This window comes from Rhipicephalus microplus, chromosome 2 (assembly GCF_043290135.1).
Source record: "Rhipicephalus microplus isolate Deutch F79 chromosome 2, USDA_Rmic, whole genome shotgun sequence".
In the NCBI taxonomy this organism is placed as follows: domain Eukaryota; kingdom Metazoa; phylum Arthropoda; class Arachnida; order Ixodida; family Ixodidae; genus Rhipicephalus; species Rhipicephalus microplus.
This window is the reverse complement of record NC_134701.1, coordinates 275,882,754-275,903,121: the sequence shown is the minus strand read 5'-3', so window position 1 is coordinate 275,903,121 and position 20,368 is coordinate 275,882,754. Positions and strand designations below refer to the sequence as shown.

The window sequence follows — 20,368 nt, the reverse complement described above, 5'->3', positions numbered from 1 at the left end:
GAGGAGGTTTATAGTAAAAACATAATACCTATAGCAAATCCCGAAGTAAATGGTCTATATGGTTCAGAGGCAGCCTGCTTTCGTTAAGCCAACTTAACACTGACCAGTAATGAGTGAGACGGCATGCGTAAGACGAAAACGGCGCGCGATGTGCGCAGGGCAGAAGTGACCGGGGGCGGCCGGCCTGCTGATTATTGAAGCGCATGGACGAGGCCTTGCTGGGTCGGCCGGGCCCCATGGCTCCGACAGCGTACGGCATCGGGATCAGAGGGTACCTGGACGGACACGACATGGCGACCAGGGTGCAGCCGCCACCGGAAGCCGCTTCCGACCGCTGTAGGTTGCTATGCACTTCCCGCTAGAGGCGCCATTGACGCCGTTAGTCCGCGACACGTCACTGGACGACTCAATTGGCATGCGCGAGGCTACTTATTAGGTTATTAAGAGGGCCATGACACGGTCACTCAACGATTAGCGGTTTTGAGCAAAAAATGAAAGTAGAGGGTCTATTATGCCTATTCTTAAATGAAAAGTGGCCCGCAAAAGAATATTCCAGTACAGAACAAGCCCTAGAAGGCACCGGCCATAAACCCTGCTCACCGCCAGAGACCGCCACTTTGCTATGGCGCGTGTGGCGTCATGTTCCGGAAGGAACGCAGCAGGCTCCTTGTACCGAAGTTTCTGCCGCTGCAAATCGTTCAAAGGCAGTGCCAAGTTGAAGAAAACTAAACTATTTAGGCTTAATGCGCAGCTGACTACAGAACAACGACGTTCGCCGGAATGAAGACACTCGCACAGCTAGCTCTTTGTTACATCACGGTTCGCGAGTGCGCAAGTGTTGCACGACTTTCAGGCCACTAACGTGTTTGTAGAAATAACCGTTAGACCAAACACGCTGAAATGTTTCCAGTTTACTTGTGAATGCGCAAGTGTTAACCCTCATAACAGAGATTATGATCCAAAATTGGGTGTCATCGCTCTTTTAAAGAGGGCGAAGGTCACCATCTAAATCATCAGAAACCTACGTGGTCAGAACCCTTCTAATATTCAGTTGCGGGACAAGTCCGACTGAGTGAGAGCAGCACGGTGCAGACTTTACGCCCTCTCACGGGTTTTTAAGGGAAAGGGGGCACCGCCCTCCCCCTTCCCCTCGTGCGCTGACCTATGGGGTGCCCTATATAGCAGTTCGTCCTGTATATATGGCTCTATAATGACTCTTTGTTATATATATATATATATATATATCTAACAGACGATAATAACAGACGATATATATATATATATATATATATATATATATATATATATATATATATATATATATATATATATATATATATATATATATATATATATATATATATATATATATATATATATATGAGATCTAACAGACGATAATGCCAAGGAATGTATAGCGGAAGCTATTAGAACCAATGTAATGTAAATAAGAAGAAAAGTGGGTGAAAAAATAACTTGCTGTGAGCAGGAATCGAACCTACGACCTCCGAATAAGCATCGAACATGTGTGTGTGTGTGTGTGTGTGTTTGTGTGTGTGTGTGTGTGTGTGTGTGTGTGTGTGTGTGTGTGTGTGTGTGTGTGTGTGTGTGTGTGTGTGTGTGTGTGTGTGTGTGTGTGTGTGTGTGTGTGTGTGTGTGTGTGTGTGTGTTTGCAGTTTTACATAAGTGGCGCATCGAACCAGAGAACAAAGTGACTCAAGTATTATACGGGCATCCGCCATAAGGTGCGCTAATTATGTGTCTCTGGTAATATACGGTGGCGTGCCTCGTTGCGCTATTAACACGCTACAGTCATGCCCTCTACGCAACCGACAAATGAGGACAACTCAGTGCCTCCATGTGCCTCTAGACACATTGAAGCTCGTAGACGTTTACTAACCGTTCTCCGCATGATGGTGTCTAAAATATAGGTTTTTCGTAAACTCTCACCTTCAAGGAGGCTTTCATTTCTCTCTAGTTTCTTGCATACTAAAAGCAAGATAAATGTAAAGCCAATACTCTATGCCTATTCATGCGCTCTATTGTCTTTGGCATTAACGTCATTTTATTTTATATGAGCTCAGGTAACGGTTATTACTCACCACTTTTCCGTAATCTTATCCAGCGTCAATCAAGCAACGCAGTGTTAAATTACATGTATCAAATGTTTTTCCTTTCAAACATACACTGCCACTGAAACGGTTTGAGAAAACCTGCTACGCTAAAAATAAGTATTTTCCTGAAAAAAAGAGCCCGTTCGGTAGCGGAATGTTAGATTTCGGTTGCAAAGTAAGTTCAGAAAGAGTTATTGGCACTAAATAAAGAGAAAAGAAGCAATACCGCGATCAGAGCAAAGACGAAAACTTTGTGACCTTCAATGCATTTCATAAACCCCAAAGCCAACAAAATGAAAATGCGACTATGCTACTGCTGTTCTTAAGTTTATCAATAAGTTATAAATCTCACTTATGAAACTGTGCCAGGTAAACGACACGACACCTTTCGTGAGAACTGTCAGCGATATAATATTTGCACACTTTATATACCAGTGGTCAGTAACCTGCGGCTCCCGGCACGATCTCAGAACCCCACTCCCTCCTCTTATCCCTTTCTATCTTAAGACCGACACGGCAGCTTTTACCTCAAGTGAGTTTAGACTGAAAGAAAGGAAAATTACTTCCAGTTGGCATGATCTCTATTCCGGATTTGTACGTCATTATCGATGCTGCCGAATTTTTTTCTCCTTGCCTGCAACCTACACTTACCCCGATATCCGTCAGGCCCACACCTTGCCGTGTTCATTCAACTCGGCTCTCAGCCTCGAAAGCTAGATTGCCGCCTTCTGCTTTAGATTATAATGCACGCAAACTTCACAGCATTTGTTTTTCATGCGCACTTACGGAGGTATCAACTTGGTGCTTCAGTTTTTTACTAAATTTTGCCTATTTATAACTTTTCGCGCCCAGGGGATAAGTACTTGTTTGATACCTCCTGTTCATAAGTTTTCTCGCAAAAAAAGCAGAATAAATAGGTAATAAAGGTAACGAAGATAATAGAAAGAAAAATATCTCGAGCAGTTCACAAACGTTCGCTAAGTCCAGTCGACTTTGAAAACTGCATGCAAGAATGCGTGGAGTGAGGTTCCAGTAGATTAATTAAAGGCGCGATGGTCCATCGGGTATGTGTTAAGTTTGCTACCCTACACATGTGGGAGGGTGTTAAGTCATAAAAAGAGAAAAAAAAAACGCAAAGGCTGCTTGACCAAAAAGTGCATACTGCTATCTTACGTTAAGTCGCACGAAGTTTGCGGAGGAGTGTTCTCTCCTAGCGATTTCGCCTATGTTCAATAGTGCAGCGCTCACGTTGTAAGGATGACTAGTGATGTAGAAGGTGTTCGTCACTTCTCATCGCATCATTTTTCTGTCTCCCTTTCCACGTGTGGGGTAGCAAACCGGATACACCCTCAGCTAGCTTTTCATTGCTCCTTATTTCTGTCTTCGTACTAGTTGTTGAGCATGTAGCTCGTCAGAGATGCTCAGAATAAGTCACAAGAATGCTCCGGCGAGCTCAATCTTCTCGTCTTGTCGGCGTCGGTAGGTTAGTGGTTGTGGTACTAGGCTGCTGACTCGAAGGTCACAGGTTCGCCGAGGAAGTAGAATTTCGGTGGAGGCGAAGTGGAAGAGGCCCGTGTACTATCCCATGTTGATACACGCTAAAGAACATCAGATGGTCGAAATTTCCGGAGCCCTTCACTATACGGCATCGATCATAATGACATCGTGGTTCGGGACGTTAAACCAGAGACATTATTATTAATAGCCCCTACTTCTGTTTAGCAGTCATTTCGTAGAAGATTTGATAATGCCGCGTGTGGCACTATATATATGCACATCTTTGAATAGAAAAGTCGGAGCTGGCCCTAATTGGAAGTTCGGCAAATTAGATGGAGAGGAGCAAAGAGCTATGACGCCTGACATAAATTTATGCTTCTATAACGCCAGCTTCTGGCCATGTCAGGCAATGCGCACGCATGCAAGCTAAATTGCAGGGTTATGAGTGCGAAGGTTTGAACGGCTTTTACAGAAAACAAAAGTAAAAAACTGTCCCTCGTCATCACTCGTCTTCAAACAACCCACAGTCGTGTTTACTTATGCAGTCAGTCTTCGTGCTTTGTTTTGTTTTGCCGTCAAACATTTCCAGCGGAAAGTCGGCGTTGCCTTTGGGTAAAGCTCGGACGTTGAGGGTCTCCCTTCGTTTTCTCCGAGTGCAGATTAGAAACTGAGGTTTTGTTACAAGCCGCTGTTTTGAAAGTCTCCGCGAGTAAGCCGATACGGCTTTATTCTGCCTATACGTCGCAGGCCGTGGTATTCAATCGCGCCTTATATATGGCTGATGCCATCAAAACTATTCAGACTGCGACCGCAGATTGCGGGGTCATGGTCGCAGTCTGAACAGAAACGTGCCTGTGCCCCATAATTCGAACGACATTAAGATCCCCGTTAGCAGACTTTTCGCAGTCGTTCAAGCAGCCAGTCATGAGCCGAATTTCTTAGTGTATAGCAGTTAACAAAACAAAACTCCTAAGACAAAGATATTCGACAAAGGGAAGGCGGCTTCAATTACAGACTGTGCAGTGAAAAAAAGTAATGATGAATTGCGCTTTGATATATTTGTAGGAAATAGCGCTTTTTTTAGAGTGAGATCCTATGAAGCACGATTTTTTTTTTCTGTTTAGCCTACATTATACGCCCTTTTGCACTAAACGAAGGAAAATTGATGTCGTGCATTCTACGATTTCTCTTAATTGAAAAAGCTGCACGAGACATCAAAACAACTAAAGATGCTGGGAGCTGAAGACAAAATATATTCCACCATAACAGTCCCTTGACGACGACTGCAATGTAAGCGAGTTTTCGAATAGGGGCCCCAAATAAATAGCGTAAAGGCCACTGCGCATGCGCAAAACCTAAACCGTTTTTGGGCTTTTGGTTGCAAACGCTATTTCTCGAGTTTAGCAGGAGCCCCAAAGCCTGCCCCAAAAGTTTTGGGTCAGACAAACGTGACGGCACCCACTGAAGCGACATCTTTCGGCCAAGACTAGAGTGACATAGAAGAGGGGGAGTGTCCAAAGCGCCGCAGACCCTATTCGAAATCTCATCGCTCCTGCTTGACCCAAAGCGTCCATACGCAATGGGCTTTGGGACCCCAAACTCTCGGGGCACCTATATTCGAAAACAGGCTGGCCAAATATGTGTAATTATATTGAATCGAGGGAAGGGCCACGCTAGTCAGTCATCGCTAGCGTGGAGCTCAGGAACGCAACTCGTGCACAGAGTCCTTGATCTATGCTCACGGCTGGTCCTTGAGTTTCAGAGTAATCATTTTCTGGCAGCTGATCAGGAGTAAGGAACCAGCGGAAGGATGGGGAGGTCAGCCCCCTGTCGATCAACAAACGGCTTTACGATAACACTATCAGCCCCACCATAGTGTGTGTGTATGTGTGTGTGTGTGCGTGTGTGGGGGGGGCAGGGGGGCACCATAATAATGTTGAACACCGGGCTTTGTTTCTCCTTTAATGTGCAGCAAGTGTCAGATTATACCTCTCAGTACTCCTAGAAACGGGTTAGCTCTATGCAAATGACACTCTTTTAGGGCCGTTCCACGCGCTTCCCGCACAGCCGCAACGCACGTGCCGGCACCCATACCGCACGCAAGCGGGGGACAAATAAGCCAATTGGCGACGCTGCGGCGGGTGAAAGAGCGTCGCAATTGGCTCTCCCCCGCTTGCGTGCGGCAGGGGTCCCGGCACGTGCGTTGCGGCTGTGCGGGAAGCGCGTGGAACGGCCCGTAGTCAAAAGTCACAGAGTGCGTTCACTACAATCAAATGCAGTGGGGGCGGATGCATAAGTCATCAGGTAGCCGACGGAACTCTAGAAATGAGACCTAAAACAGAGAAGCACGAACTTGCACGTTGTTAGGAATTTGCTCTGTCGCGATGGTAGCGGTGGCGAAGAGCGGCGAGCCGTCGAGCGGACTTCGCTGAAGCCTTAGCCCGAAGGCGAAACAGGGAGGCAATCCGTTTTGAAAACAGCAACAAAAGGAGCGTTTACTGTAGCAGGTTGTCGTTTGTACAGAGCCGGTCAGCACGACAACGTCGGCTGGGGCAAAATGCCTTAACATGGGGCCGGCTCGGCCTTAAATAGCGTTTTGGGACTCTTCTGCGAGACCAGTTCCCCGGAACGGCACAGTGGCTCGGCTGAGGAGACGCAGCCATACCCGGAACTGCAAGGTGGTTCGGCGGAGGAAGCGACGTTATCCCCGGAACTGCACGGTTCTTCTGCGCGGAAGGCGGCGCTGGGAGGGGGGGAGTCAGTTCGTCTGAACAGCGCTCGATCTCGTGAGACGTGCTCCCGAACGAGGAACATGTCTGTGGCACAACAACGTGAGAGATTTGATAGCGCACCAATGTATTTAATATAGTGCAGTAAAACAATTTTCACGTCGGTTCCCGAATGAAGTTTATGTGACGTTCAAAATTCCCGTTCATATTGAGCTGCGTCGACACAGCGATGAAGAGGAAATTTCTATAGTGGGAATGGAAGAAGCTCGGACGACTGAAGCACTGGCATGTTAACGAAGTTGGACGGGTAGAAATACCAAAGCAAACACCAGAAGCGCGATGGTGGATGTTCTTAAGGGGCGCACATAAGCCCTTATTTACGACGTCTAGCAAGACGCGGTTTGGGCAAAAAGATCGAATGCGATTTGCGTTCATTCCGCAGCGCGCTCTCTTTCAAATACTGCACGAGTAGATTGAACGAAAGAGGAATTTTAGCGGCTTGTTTTGCTTTGGTGGACACAATCTTAATAAAAAATGAGAGACAGCGAAACCGATGATGGCATGTGGAATGCTATGATTCTTATGGGAATTTTGAGTGTATTGTAGAAATTCAAACAGAAATGAGATAGAAATTCGAGTGGACGAAAAAAACAACTTTTTGCCTGCGGGAACAAAACTTGTAATATCCGAATAACGCGTTCAATGCAATTGCCTTTTTGTCCACAATAGTTTCTTGACATTTACGTCTTAAATATCGTAGTGAGGTTGAGCAACAACAAATAACGCCCCTTATATAGGTCACATAACTAATCATAGTTAGGCATCAGAAATTGTTGAGCGCCCAACGAAGAACAACGTTTCCGGTCGATTTATTAGAAGCTGAGAAAAACAATATTTCGAAGCGGCGCGAAACAATGATGCGAGGACGCGAGTTTGAACCCTTGCCGCTCGCCCCGGTGAACCCTCCGCAAGCCAAATCCCTTCCCTATCCCCTTCGGCATCTGAGCTGGAGGATCACGTGACGTATACGCATCGATACGTCATCAACACGTGGGGTGACGAGCGCACGAAGTGCCTGAACCAGCCCATAGAAGTTCATTTAGGTACACTAAAGGGAACTCAGGCCCTAGTGTCTATGGGAGCTGCAACGCACGGCGTCTCAGCCAGCATAGGAGTGCATGTACCTTCCTTCATGATGCGTCTAATCTTCGTTGTTTCGGATCCGTTTTGTTTCGCATGGCATAGAACCGCTTTCTCACGAGACGAAAATCGGCAAATTTTTGGCAATCACACTTCACCACCTTAGCTTTTCAGGCTCAATTCAAATTGGGTCACAACGTTCACAACGGTGCGTTCTTTTATGCGAAACAAAAATAAAACACGCCAATAAATAAAACCACAACTGAATTCGAAGCCGCAATCACAAAGACTATTGGCAAACTAGTGTAAATTTCCATGGTGGCTATCACAGCGCCATAGTCCCCTCTAGATAAATTTAGGAAACTCTATATGAACCAGCCCGAGCCCCCAAGACGGGAACGGTGTTGTGTCTGAGTTCTTCGCATTTCATCTCTCGACAAACTACGCTGAATGCACCCTCGCTGATCACTAGTCTTGCAACCTTATTACTGAGCATGAAAGTTGCGACATATACGTACGGGTACGGGACTAGCGGTATGGATATCACGGCCGGTGACGCTTGGACATTTAGTTGAACGCGGGAAGATATAAGGCCCCTAGACGAAGCAAGTTTCATCTAGGGACCTTAGGAGGATTAAAGTAGCGAGCGCTCTAACGTGGTAGAAAATCATTTCATTGTAAGAGGTGGCGTCTACATGACGCGTATACACTACGTGCACACTGAATCATACGAAACGGAGGCAGATTAATCTCGCATCTCACTGCGACTAGCAATAAAATAAAAAAAAAGTGCACAGATTATGTTTGTGTTTCTTATTATTTTTTCTCGATGTTTCTTCATATATTAAAGCCATACATCAAACAAGCTACACATTTCGCGTCAATAATTTATGGCAGCGTCACGTGGTAGAGCGAGCTACGTGAGAGAACCGATTGCCTACGTAGAGGAGCGACGTCAGGGTACATATAACGATGCACAGTTAGTCACTTCTTGTCGCGCGTCATCCCTTCCATTTTGCGGCGCGCGCCCGCGAAAGGCACGTGACGTTCGGCTCGAACATTGACCTTTTTCTACGGCGCATAGCGTTGCGAATTCTGGCAGGCGTGATTGCGAGCATGAAATGTATGTATTGCGCTCGTCAGCTCAAAATGGTCGCACCTGGTGAGGTGCCCTGTAAAAGCTTGGACACAACGGTGAGGCAATGAGTTACATTATACTGATAATTTATACTCTCAAAATTTAATGTTGTTATCTTCATCCCAGTACGTTCATTAAGGTGAAAATTCTCCCTGTCAAACTTTCCCACAGGAAACTCCGATGGTAACGTGACGGATTTCAATGTGTTCTTGCGTGTCTTGGCTCATTGACTCCACAAGCTTCCTGAAACTTGGAATGTTCAGTATCTGCCTCCCTCAAAAGACAGTGTCTTCATTTTTACCGATTATGGAGCTATGGATGCCCTAGTAGACGACCGGTGTTATAGATCTTCAGGGTGGCATAACTATCCGCGTTTCTCTTCTGCGTGTTTTCTCGCACGCCAAGAGTCTTTTAGCACCAAGTGCGGTGCTTTTGGCATCGTGAATTAGTAATTTACTCATGCAAGATGAACCGTTCTAATTCTTAGCGTATATTTGATTCTAGTAGCTTCCTGTGTTCTCAGATTTGGGTGCATGCTAAAGAACCCCGGGTGGTCGAAATTTCCGGAGCACGGCGTCTCTCATAACCATATGGTGGTTTTGGGACGTTGAACCCCACATATCAATCAATCAGTCAATCAATCAATCAATCGATTCGAGTAGCTGGTGTTTTAAGTGTGAATACACTTTATAAGCGACCCCAAACCATCCACTGCCGTCGGCGGCGTCCGCAGTCTTCTCTGTATCTTTAAATGAAAGAGGACTTGGCGGGCTGCAGCGCGACGCTCTACCGAATAAGCCACGGACGCGACGCTGATATCGGTGTCAGTAACGCGCCTTATACCCCCTCCCCCTTCGCTCGCTCCTCCGCTCTCCTCGCTCACTGCAGCTGCGCGCGCACCCCTTTCTCTCGCGCGCCCGCCTTCTCTCTCAGTCTCCCGTCGAGAGCGGGTCGTGAGGGGGAGTAAAGTTAAAATCCGTTGGCATTCGCCAGTGAGTTAACGTAAACTCCCCCGTGCGATCAAATTGCGATTCCCAGGAACCATTACACCATAAAGGCACCATAGTGTGATTAATAAATATAATAGTGCGAATTCATAAATACCCCTCATAGCATCACCCCGTGTATTCGCACTTAACCATGTTCACCCTCGGGGAAATGCTTGGGAGTTTTTTTAAATGATGATGCATTTGAGCACACATGGGGAGCTTTCGCAAATAACCGCGGTCTCGCAGGGACTCCGTCTTCCGTCGACAAGAAGGAGAAGCTCGACTCCAAGGACGCGACGGCCGCGGCGTACGACACCGGCCCGGCTTCGGCCGGCTCTGGCGGCGGCATGCTGTGGGACCGCACGCTCTCCGAGCTCAAGCTCGAGTACATGGACCTGGACGAGTTCCTCAGCGAGAACGGAGTGGCCGGCAAGGGCGTCGCTGCGCTCTCGCCGCGCCACAATCCGTTTCGACAGGCCGCCACTTCTATGGTGGACCCGCATCGGCTCGCCCCCGATCCCGGAGGCCTGCAGCCGCAGCAGCAGTCCGAGGAACCGGCCCTGGGCGGACCGCCACCCAGCGGAGAACACCCTGGGTGCACGCAGCAGAGGCTTGGCCACAACTCCTGCAAGTGCACTTCTTGCGCCGTTCGGCGCGTATATACTCCTGCGCATGTTCCACACGTCCCCAGTTTCCCTTATCTTCGCCCTCACAAAAATAGCGCGCGTTATTCAAATGCACGCCAAAAAAAAAAGTCCATAGAAAATGAAAAAAGTCACCAACAAAAAATAGTTAATAATGAATACTTTCTTGAGGGAGTGCCCTTGGACATAGTATTCTGCTTCAGCCCCTTGAAAGCCTTGATAATTTATTATATTTCATTTATCAACACTGATGCGTGTCTTTAGGGAGGATATATCTTGATTTCATTCTCAATCTCTTCAACGGATATTCGCAATAAAAAAAGGACGTTTCGATGTTGTCCTAGGTTCTAAGTGACTTTTGAAAGTGGAAAAGGAAGAAATAAGCGCAGTTCCACTACTGCCTCTTTCTCAATGGAGGGCACCTCTACAGTTCTGCGCAGGGGATGGCGGTAAGGAGGGATTAAAAAAGGATAGGGAAAAATTAAAGGTATAGAGATAGGGAAAGGAGCAGGAAGAGAGAGAGGCGCAGGGACAGCCACATACGGAAGTAAGGAGAAGATAGGAAAGATGGACACGGTCGCAGAAGTTTGAGGACGGGGCACCACTCAGCGAGAGCTCTTGTCGGCGTCAGGAGACGGCGTAGAGCGAGCCAGTCGGCCAGAGCTGCGCTGTCATCGGAGATCGCGGGTGCACAACCGGTCGGCACGAAATCCAGCGAGCGAGTCCTTGTCGTAGGTTTCTTCGTAGAAGTTAAGGAATCACCTGAATTTCGGAGAGACACTGTAGCTGCATTTTCCACTTTCTTTCTTTCTTTCTCTCTCCCTCTTTCCTTCATTTTTTCTTTCTTTCTCTCTTTCATTCTTTCATTCTTTCTTTCTTTCTTGAGCATACCACACGAGACCATGAAGGCACTCTTGCAATTTTGAAGACAACCGACCTTTGCGAACGCCACTGATTTGTGGTGTAGTCCCGCACGCTTAAGACTGTTTATCTTGCTCTATCATCTTTTTGTTTCTTTTCGCTAATATCCCACTGCAGGGTAGCCAACCGAAAGCTTCTCTGGTTAGCCTCCCTGCCTTCTGCCCCTCTTTTTTTTCCCCTTCTTGTACCCACATTTCTTACTTGTTGAGTAATGCATCTAGTTAAGAGTTATCATCATCGAATAAGCTAACAGCAGAGAGAGAAAAAAATGTTTATTAATATAGAAATGTTCTCTGCATTTTAACTTTCATTTCCTCAGACATTCCATTGGAGTCGTTAAAAATACAAAAATGAGCCAGTTGATATACTCGTCATATTTTTGTTACCATCCTTTTTGAGCTATTGGCATCGTAGCTGCTCTTACAGTGCCGTAACTCGATCACTGTGTTGTTTTTTTTTCCTTTTCTTACTGTTGCATATGGCGTACGCACTCTTTTGCGCCACTTCTGTTTCAAAGTATTCATTATCTGGTCTCCGCGAGTTTCTGTAGTGAGTTTTCTTTCACATACGGCCCATCTGTTGCGCATTACTTACCCAAAGATATCCCAAAGATATCCCCATTTCCGATGGAGGCGGAAATGTTGTAGGCCCGTGTGCTCAGATTTGGGTGCACGTTAAAGAACCCCAGGTGGTCGAAATTTCCGGAGCCCTCCACTACGGCGTCTCTCATAATCATATGGTGGTTTTGAGACGTTAAGCCCCACATATCAATAAATAAAAGATATCCCAAAGATATCCCAAAGATTCCAAAGATATTCAAAGATATTGCAGCCCAAAGATATCCCACACATATCCTTAAAATACTCTATAGGGCTTGGGATCGAGAGCACAGTGTCCACCGAATGTCGTACATTTGTAACGCATGCCTGTTTTCGTTTCGCCTCATGCTGATTCAATGTTGCTGTTTTTTTTCCATACGCGTGTTACCCTTACACCATGTGAAATGAAACTATGTGGCATTCACAGGTAAAGAAAACCAAACTAAAACGTATCACTGCACGCTTTTGCTGGCTAGTTGGTCAGCTTTTTGCGCATTCACTAAGTACAGTCAGTATCACACTTAGAGGAAATCTCGTAACGCATGTCCTCGTGATGCGGCCAGCGCATCAGGCTGCTCGAGCTAGCGCGCATCGCCGTCGCAGACGATGTGGTTCAACAGCACGCTCCTCAAGCGTCTACGCATGCGCGAGCTGCTGCCGGCACGCGACTGCAGCGCTGGCCGCATTATGATGTAATGCGCTCCGAGATTTTCCCTAAGTGGGAAACATGGGTCGGCGTTCGAAAGACGCCAGTGTCACCACCACTTCTACATATATTTATCCGTCAACTGCACGTCCAGTGGTGACTCACAGCGACGAGGAAAACGACCTAATACCATTCTTTTTTTCCGGCTTTGACGCAGCGGAAGGCGCCTGCTACTCGATGCAGTCACTGGCCGAGCACTTCCGGGGCGACGAGGTGAGCTCCAGGAGAAGTGCATGTGACCCCATGGCGGCTGGACGCCGGTCGGGCTCGCCCACCGCCACCGTGGTGCCCATCGACTGCGGCTTCACCAAGACCGACCTGGCGCTGGCCAACCTTCCCGGTCACGACGACTTCGACCCGAGCCACCACCCCTTCTCCGAGGACGAACTCAAACCACAACCCATCGTCAAGAAGTCGCGCAAGCAGTTCGTGCCCAACGAGCTGAAGGACGACAAGTACTGGGCGCGCCGCCAGAAGAACAACATCGCGGCCAAGCGGTCGCGCGAGGTCCGCCGCGTTAAGGAGAACCAGATCGTGCTGAGGGCCTCGTACCTGGAGAAAGAGAACATCGCGCTGCGAGAGGAGGTGCACAAGCTGCAGCAGGAGAACGACGTGCTCAGGAAACGCCTGCACGAGTACGAACCCTGACTGCTGGCGTCGCCGGCCGCTCGGGTCCACCAGCCTTGGCCTCAGCGCGGCATCATTACGGCTGCGTGGGACCACTGGCAGCAGCCTGCAGCACTGCTGCCTGCCTGCGGGTCGCAGATGCCACCGGCGGGGGTCCGCTGCGCCCCCGGCTGCGCCTAAAGTGATTGTTCCAGCCACGAAAGCCAGCTGTAGTGCTCTTACCTGTAATGACCCACGGCGCAAGCGTCCGCGGCCTTTAAACGTGGAATCTATCACAGCTCGCCCATTAGGATATCGGCGCTGGCTCCCGACTTGTACTGAAAAAAAAAGAAAAATACACAGGCAACGCCATCAGTTTATGGGAGCGTTTTGAAATGGCGTATCGAACGGTGAGGTAATCGCGCCATGTTGACATCTCTGACGCGACGGTCATAGGGTGTTATAGGTGTTCCATGGACAACTGGCAGAAGAAAGGTTTATAAGACTGCTATCACGTAACGCAAGATAGGCAAAAAAAAAACAAACTTAAAGGGCCCTTAAACCACCTTGGATAATATTTTGTTAACATTTAAGGCAAACGAGCTCATCGTTTTCAGAGTGCTGCGACGAACAATGTCGAACACAACAGAGCTACGAGCTGTGGGTGCCCTACAAATTCTAAAAAAAAAAGAAACAAACCCTTAATTTCTTCTCTCCTGGCCTTTCAGCCGTGACTGATCACACCCACAAATGTTGGCCGTGACATCACAATGTCATGGGCTCGCCATCTACAAGCCTGTTTCTCTGCTCGCAGTCGCCGCTCTTCCTCCTCGCAATGTGGAGAGGAGCACTCGGCAAGGGGGAGAGACGAGCCGACGAACAAAGGAAAGAGCGAAACGAACGACGGCCTCTTTTGTACCATCAATGGCGTGTAAAACTCCACTACAACGTCACTTTTTCGAAAAATTCTCACGGCTACGTGTTTGTTGTAGGCACGCGCACAATTGCAACACCACTACTAAGCTACGATATCTGGGTGGTTTAGGGGCTCTTCAGTGTTGTATGCAACACTTTCTACCTTGTCCTTCACTTTTCTTATGCGTTTGTGCCGATACTCTGAGTCAGTTTATACAAAAACTGAAATGCCTCGCCTTCCGGCGATAAGGTTATCACATGTGATGCATCTGCACGACGGATCTTCCACAAATATTTTCCACGGGCGCCCTGTTGCACTCTTCCTTTATCTTATCACTATTTTTTCTTTATCTCCTCTATATATTCATTTTGAATTTCACAATGTTGAGGGACACATGGCAATGACTACATTAGAAATGTTTCAGGCTGCATTAAGTGCGATAGTGCACGTTAAAAAGCCTTGGCTGATCAAAGTTAGCCCTTAGCCACTAAACAGACACATTCTATACGTGACTGGTATGCGGCGTTGGGGTTCGAACCCTCCAGCTAAACAATGTCACGGATTCGTGACCCAGCCAAGTTCAACGGGTGTAATTATATTGAGTTGCTAGCCATTCTTGTTTAGCACAAAAGCGTGACCCGATAAAGAAAAAAACCCTCCCATACAACATGACCTATACGAATGCAGCAACCGCGTATTCGGACGCATGTTCTTTGCCCGTTCTCCTACGTTGTCATACGAAATACTAATTCCTCGGCCCGGTATAAGACGTAAAAGAGAAACACATCATGTGCGTTGCCTGAACCAAATGAAGGCGGGGCAGTCAACATGATGACATCATTGATGTGCTACAACGCAAGTACACGAGAAAGAAAACGAGCTAACAGTAGCTGTATATGACTAAACGCATATAACGGAGTCGCGATGATTCGAAGAAAAGCATCCCCGCTGTAAATATGTACAACGGAAACATCAGCTCCACAACGGAGCAATCACGCTTCGCTTGTCCTTCCAAACAACGAGGTTTTCATTCTGTACCGTACCCATGCTTTCAGCGCATCTAGATTTCTTCCGGTCTTGTTAAGTACGCACGAAATCTATATCCTTCAATCGGAAGTCACCCAAACGTACTATAGGATCACGTCGAGATAAAAGTCGTGCAAAAGTGTGCTTCTCTCGAATAGAATGCCAGCTATGGTCGGCCTCGATGCAGTCACAGCTCGTGCTCGAAATTAAAGAAGAAAAAAAATCATTTCCGTCTAGTTCGTCCGCTCGTAACCAGCCATTTTAACTTCATATAGACGCTGATCAGTGCCTCAACAGAGCGATCCACCAATGTAAACTGATTCAGTGCTGCTCATAATAAGTTTCGTTCACATGTCGGGTGAAACTAACGACGGATCGACACCGCAGTCTGCACTGCATCCTGTCAATTGATTGATTGATATATGGGGTTTAACGTCCCAAAACCACCATATGATTATGAGAGACGCCGTAGTGGAGGGCTCCGGAAATTTCGACCACCTGGGGTTCTTTAACGTGCACCCAAATCCTGTCAATTGATAAAATCCGCAACTGCTGCATGAGAATTCAAGAGCTGTGCGAGTTGGCGCGTGAGCAACCCGTTTTCCGTGCGTCTCATGACTCTTCTATAACTTTGGTTTCGGCGAAATTATCAGAGCCGGGCGCGTTCGGCATAAGCATGAAGACTGGGCTTCAGCGCCTCCTTGACGTGCCCTGCATACAGTGAGATCGGTCTGGAGAAAATATGCGAATAACTGAGTATTTGCGCTCTATGTGTCACAAGTTCACTGAAGGGAAGACCTGCACAAAACACGCGGCTGTCCATTATGTTGTCACGTGCTCTGCACACACATTGTACCACTCTTTGTGCGGTTATAGTAATTAAGTACCGCATTCGTGTGTTGTTAAGCGTAACGCTCCTCTGTTTACAAGGCCACACCCGAAGCCTTAGAAAGCATCTACAATGCACCACAATGCCTGAATGAATATAAACAACCCAGTCGCGTTGAGCGCCGGTCAGTAGTATTGATTGTTGGCATGGCAAGCGCACACGCGAGTGACCAGTTTTGCCGTTACATACCAAGAGATCCCGCGTTTTTCACGCCATCAAGTGTTTATGTGAGCGTCCGTGATGAATATATTTTTTCGATTTTGTTTTGCCTAGCGACGTCATATCATAGCTATATCTTCCAAGCATCCACATTGATGATTGCCTGCAAGTTAGTCGACTCGATGGCATATTACGGGCTGTGTGCTTGACCTTTTTTCAGATACTCAGTAAATTACTATGACCATTAGGATCACTCACTTGCAAACGTATACAATGGGACAAAAATTTGCGTAATAAAGAAGACAGTTTAAAACTTAAAACCCCCTTTCTTTTTCACCTAAGGCGAATATTAGACGGTGCGAGCATGACGGAACTTGCAGCTTCAAAACGATCCTTGCTTTAAAATCCAGCCCGGCTTTGATTGGAAGCGAACATTTTAACAGTAATTTCGATTGTAAGAGAACGCTTTAACGGTAATGAGCGCTTAATAAGATGTTATAGAAACAACATTACAAGGTTCGAGTTACCTGACGGGTTTCTGGGAGACTGCATTTTTGGCTGACCTCTTTTGGGAAATCTCTTTAGTTTGACGTGGCATCCAGCCTACCCCATTGGAACAGCTGACAATCAGTCCATTAACTTGGCAGTGTAACTTAAATATGATAAATCCAGAATCATGGTCATCTATTGTGATACAAAAATTGTATTTCGTTGCGTTTGTTCTAGTATGTAAAGGTGGATTAACACGAACAGAACGATACGCCTACTCATTCCGCCGCCCACGTCAGCACGCGCAGCGCCTCTCAGCGGCGCCGAAGTGCACTATCACGATCTGCAATCCAGCGCCGCGATTCGATGCTTTTGAGTTTGAGACAGGCAACGATCGGTTCATACAGTTTGTGGGTGCTAATCTGGACACTCTCGAATTCAACATCTTGTGAACTCCGGTTTGCCCTGAGGACGGCCTCTCTGATTGGTTTAAAATGCCTTCGTTACAAGATATGACAACATGACCAAATCCTACACTTTATGGCATTATAGCATGCAGTGTCCGATTCACCCAACAGAGATGGGTGAAGCCAAGCGTCTGCGTAATTTCTGCGTTATGTTTGTTACGACGGGTTACTAGTCACACATTACCAAGCCTACATTCTTTCCCATGAAAAGACGGATTGGATGAGAGTGTCTGGTGCTCTGAATACTTGTTAAAGAAAGAATAATGAAGAAGGGGGTATTTTGTGATATGGAGCGCTATGGAGAGGCACCGACAGGGGGGCAGATTGCCAGTGCATAATTTTTCCGCAAGGAGAGGCCAGAATGGGACATTATCTAAAGTATACTATATCTCAAGTAGTACCCACCAGTCTTACCTTAATCAAGAAGCCTATGGAGAGGGGGAAGGATGGCTGAAGTACAGGACAGGCAAACGCACTTGCACTCTTTGCGAACAAAGGGTTTGTTCTGATGGTTTTTCGCCGAGCTTCCACTTTCCCTCGAAACGTACTGTCATTTTAACTCTTTGGCGCGAATCAATGAACCACTGCGCTTGTAGACCCTGCAGGGTTGCCACAGTGACACGATGAATTCCGGGGACTGTCTCGCGTTTTCGCGAGATTTCACGTGCCCTGCACCGTACACACGAACATCAACACGGTGGTACCGTTTATGGCACTGCTAAAAAGCAGCGCTTGAAATTTCGCTAATAATATCTGCCTTCCGCAAACACCGATGAGTTCCGTGCTTGTACTGTGAAATCTCCCGAAAGTGTCCCCGAAAGTGATTAATCCGAGAACAGGTCCCCAGCTGTTCCACAAACGTGACAGTTGTGCTGGCCGCACAGCAAACGTTGCCTACCTCATGAACGCTGCAGCTACATGGTCGCTTTCTTTCTTGTCGTTATCGAGAGCTTAACAGTTCCTCCCGATTACCTGTTACGCTGCCCAAGTGCATCTCAAGTCGGTGTCGTGTCAATTGGTGGCAAGCTTGATGTATCTTTCGCGTATAGCGCACGTACACAGGAAAGGGTGTGATTACATTCCCGGACGCGCTTCCTTTGTCATTTGATGCAAATGTGTTACTGCGGACGATTGTTTGCTGTCCGGACCTGCCGATTGTTCTATTAAAAGACATTGAACAGATTTGAGTTGGCGTTGATCTCTGGGACTGCAGGGAAGAGGCGTTCACAACTATCAGGACTGTGAGCATCGGTGTCGCCAAGAGTTGCCTTTAACGGTGGTGACAAATGCCCGTAAAGAGCAAACCTCATAAGCGAGAAAATGCACGCGACAGCGACGAGCGATGCTATGAGCGACGAAACAGGGCGTTCGCGCGACGTGTTGCGTGCTCGTTTTCGCGCGATCGCTCGGTTCTCCAGATTTGGAAACCGTCGCTCATCGCCCGGAAGTGCTGGGCTCAAGCAGCCAATAGCGAAATACCGGAAAAGACAAAGACTACATAGGTGCACGTGACCCTGCCCGAGTCACGTATGCGCAACAAGAAATAACGCAATGTTTACACATGTACATATAAAAAAAAAACTGCTGCAAGGCATTCATAAACACTTTCCGTTCCATTATACAACAATATATTGTATTTTTAAATTGCATACCGCTCACTACGCGGTTTTCTTGGTGCGAGTAGACGGCTTCATGCCAGCAACAGTGAAGTTCGCTCGCTGAAGCCGTCGCGTGAATGAGGTTTGCCTGCGCTAGCGACTTATCGCGCGAAGACGATCTACGTCGCGTCTCTCGTCGCTGTCGCGTGCATTTTCGCGCTTATGAGGTTTGGGCTCTAAGAGTGTTTCAGCTTCTCGTGGCGTGACCACATGTACGCGTTGCAGCGCGTGGCGTGTAGACTCGTCTCCGCGCCGTCTCCCGATGTAGAGAGAGAGGGTGCGCGGCTACACGAAGCTTCGCGCCCTTTCTCGTTGAGCCACGCTGCAGGAGTTGTGTTTTTTTTCCTTTCCTCAACTTCTCCTCTTCATCCTCCTCCTCCTCTAAATAGAGAGAGGGCGCGACGCCGAGCATTCCAGACGCGCTTGCGCGCTGTAACGCTTGCGTTTGGTCAGGCCTTTACACAGTGCAAATTTAACTCCGTAGAAGCCAGCAGAATAGGCACCCGACAATGGACCAGAGGGCGCAACGCAGCTCTTTCGGCCGCCTCAGCATTGTTGGTATCCACCGCCAGGGATACTAAGAAAATGGAACACTCGCTGAACACAGTGACACGCTGAAGTGTCAGGGCCCTTTTTGGTACGTTTTCAAAGAACGCTGCCTGGGCGCTTACGTAATCAGCCGTGAACCCGTGGTCACAACTAAGAAAGAAAATGATATGCACGTGAAAGTCCGGTTTTTGCTGCGTCTAGTCGCTAGGCTACGCATTGGAAGACTCGGTTTTGCTGCGCCTACGGCTGTGTGTTCTGGCGCCACCATCAGATCTCTGAAACTGCATTGCCGGGTGCCTATATCCATAACCACGCAGTTAAGTCGTGTTACGTTCGATAGACAGTTAAAGGAAGGCGAAAAAAAAAAAGCCAATTTTTCTCGTATTCCTAAATTAGCCTTTCGCGATACCAAAATCACCACGCTTGCTTCAGTAGGATGATTGGTAAGTGAGAAAACGCGCAATAAAATCTGGGTGGTGACGCCACCTTCAAGTCTCCGCAAAAATCAACATAACGTCCAAGATTTTGACATCGTCTATACTAATTGATTGATATGTGGGGTTTAACGTCCCAAAACCACTATATGATTATGAGAGACGCCGTAGTGGAGGGCTCCGGAGATTTAGACCACCTGGGGTTCTTTTACGTGCACCCAAATCTGAGCACACATCGTCTATACTAGGACCTACTTGTTTTCTAATTGATAAAAATGAAGTACATTGCCCTCTCAGGGGGTGAAAAAGTTATCATAACAAGTTTCAGAGAATTTTGTTGAGCCAATGTACCCAAACTTTATAAAATGCACTTCGAAATCCACCACGTCATGCACGGACATTTCGGCGCGAAACTTAAACGTGAGACTTAAACCTTGATTTATCCTTTATTATTAAGGCTGCCATAGTCAAATTAATGACGTTATATTTAAGAGTAAAATTTATCAATTTAAACCTATTCATTATTGCACTTCAGTGTCCCTTTAAACTGTGCAATGCGCTCGATGTTCATGCATGCTGGGGAAGAAATTTAGTCATAGCTTGAAGCAGTTAATTGGGATAGGGTGGTGCTACGAATGGCATGTGCACGCTACCAGGTTACGGTATCATACAGATACCAAAGCTGAGCGAGCTGTAAG

The 20,368-nt window shown here is 47.3% G+C and overlaps 1 protein-coding gene across 1 annotated transcript; it reads left to right on the top strand.

Moving 5' to 3' along the window:
• Positions 1-203: 203 nt before the first annotated feature.
• Positions 204-18,249, top strand: LOC119179172 (uncharacterized). Its single transcript, XM_075885978.1, has 3 exons — positions 204-336; positions 9,827-10,507; positions 12,572-18,249. Exons 1-3 carry the CDS (start codon positions 204-206, stop codon positions 13,123-13,125), a joined length of 1,368 nt encoding a protein of 455 aa, XP_075742093.1. The 3' UTR covers positions 13,126-18,249.
• Positions 18,250-20,368: the final 2,119 nt, after the last annotated feature.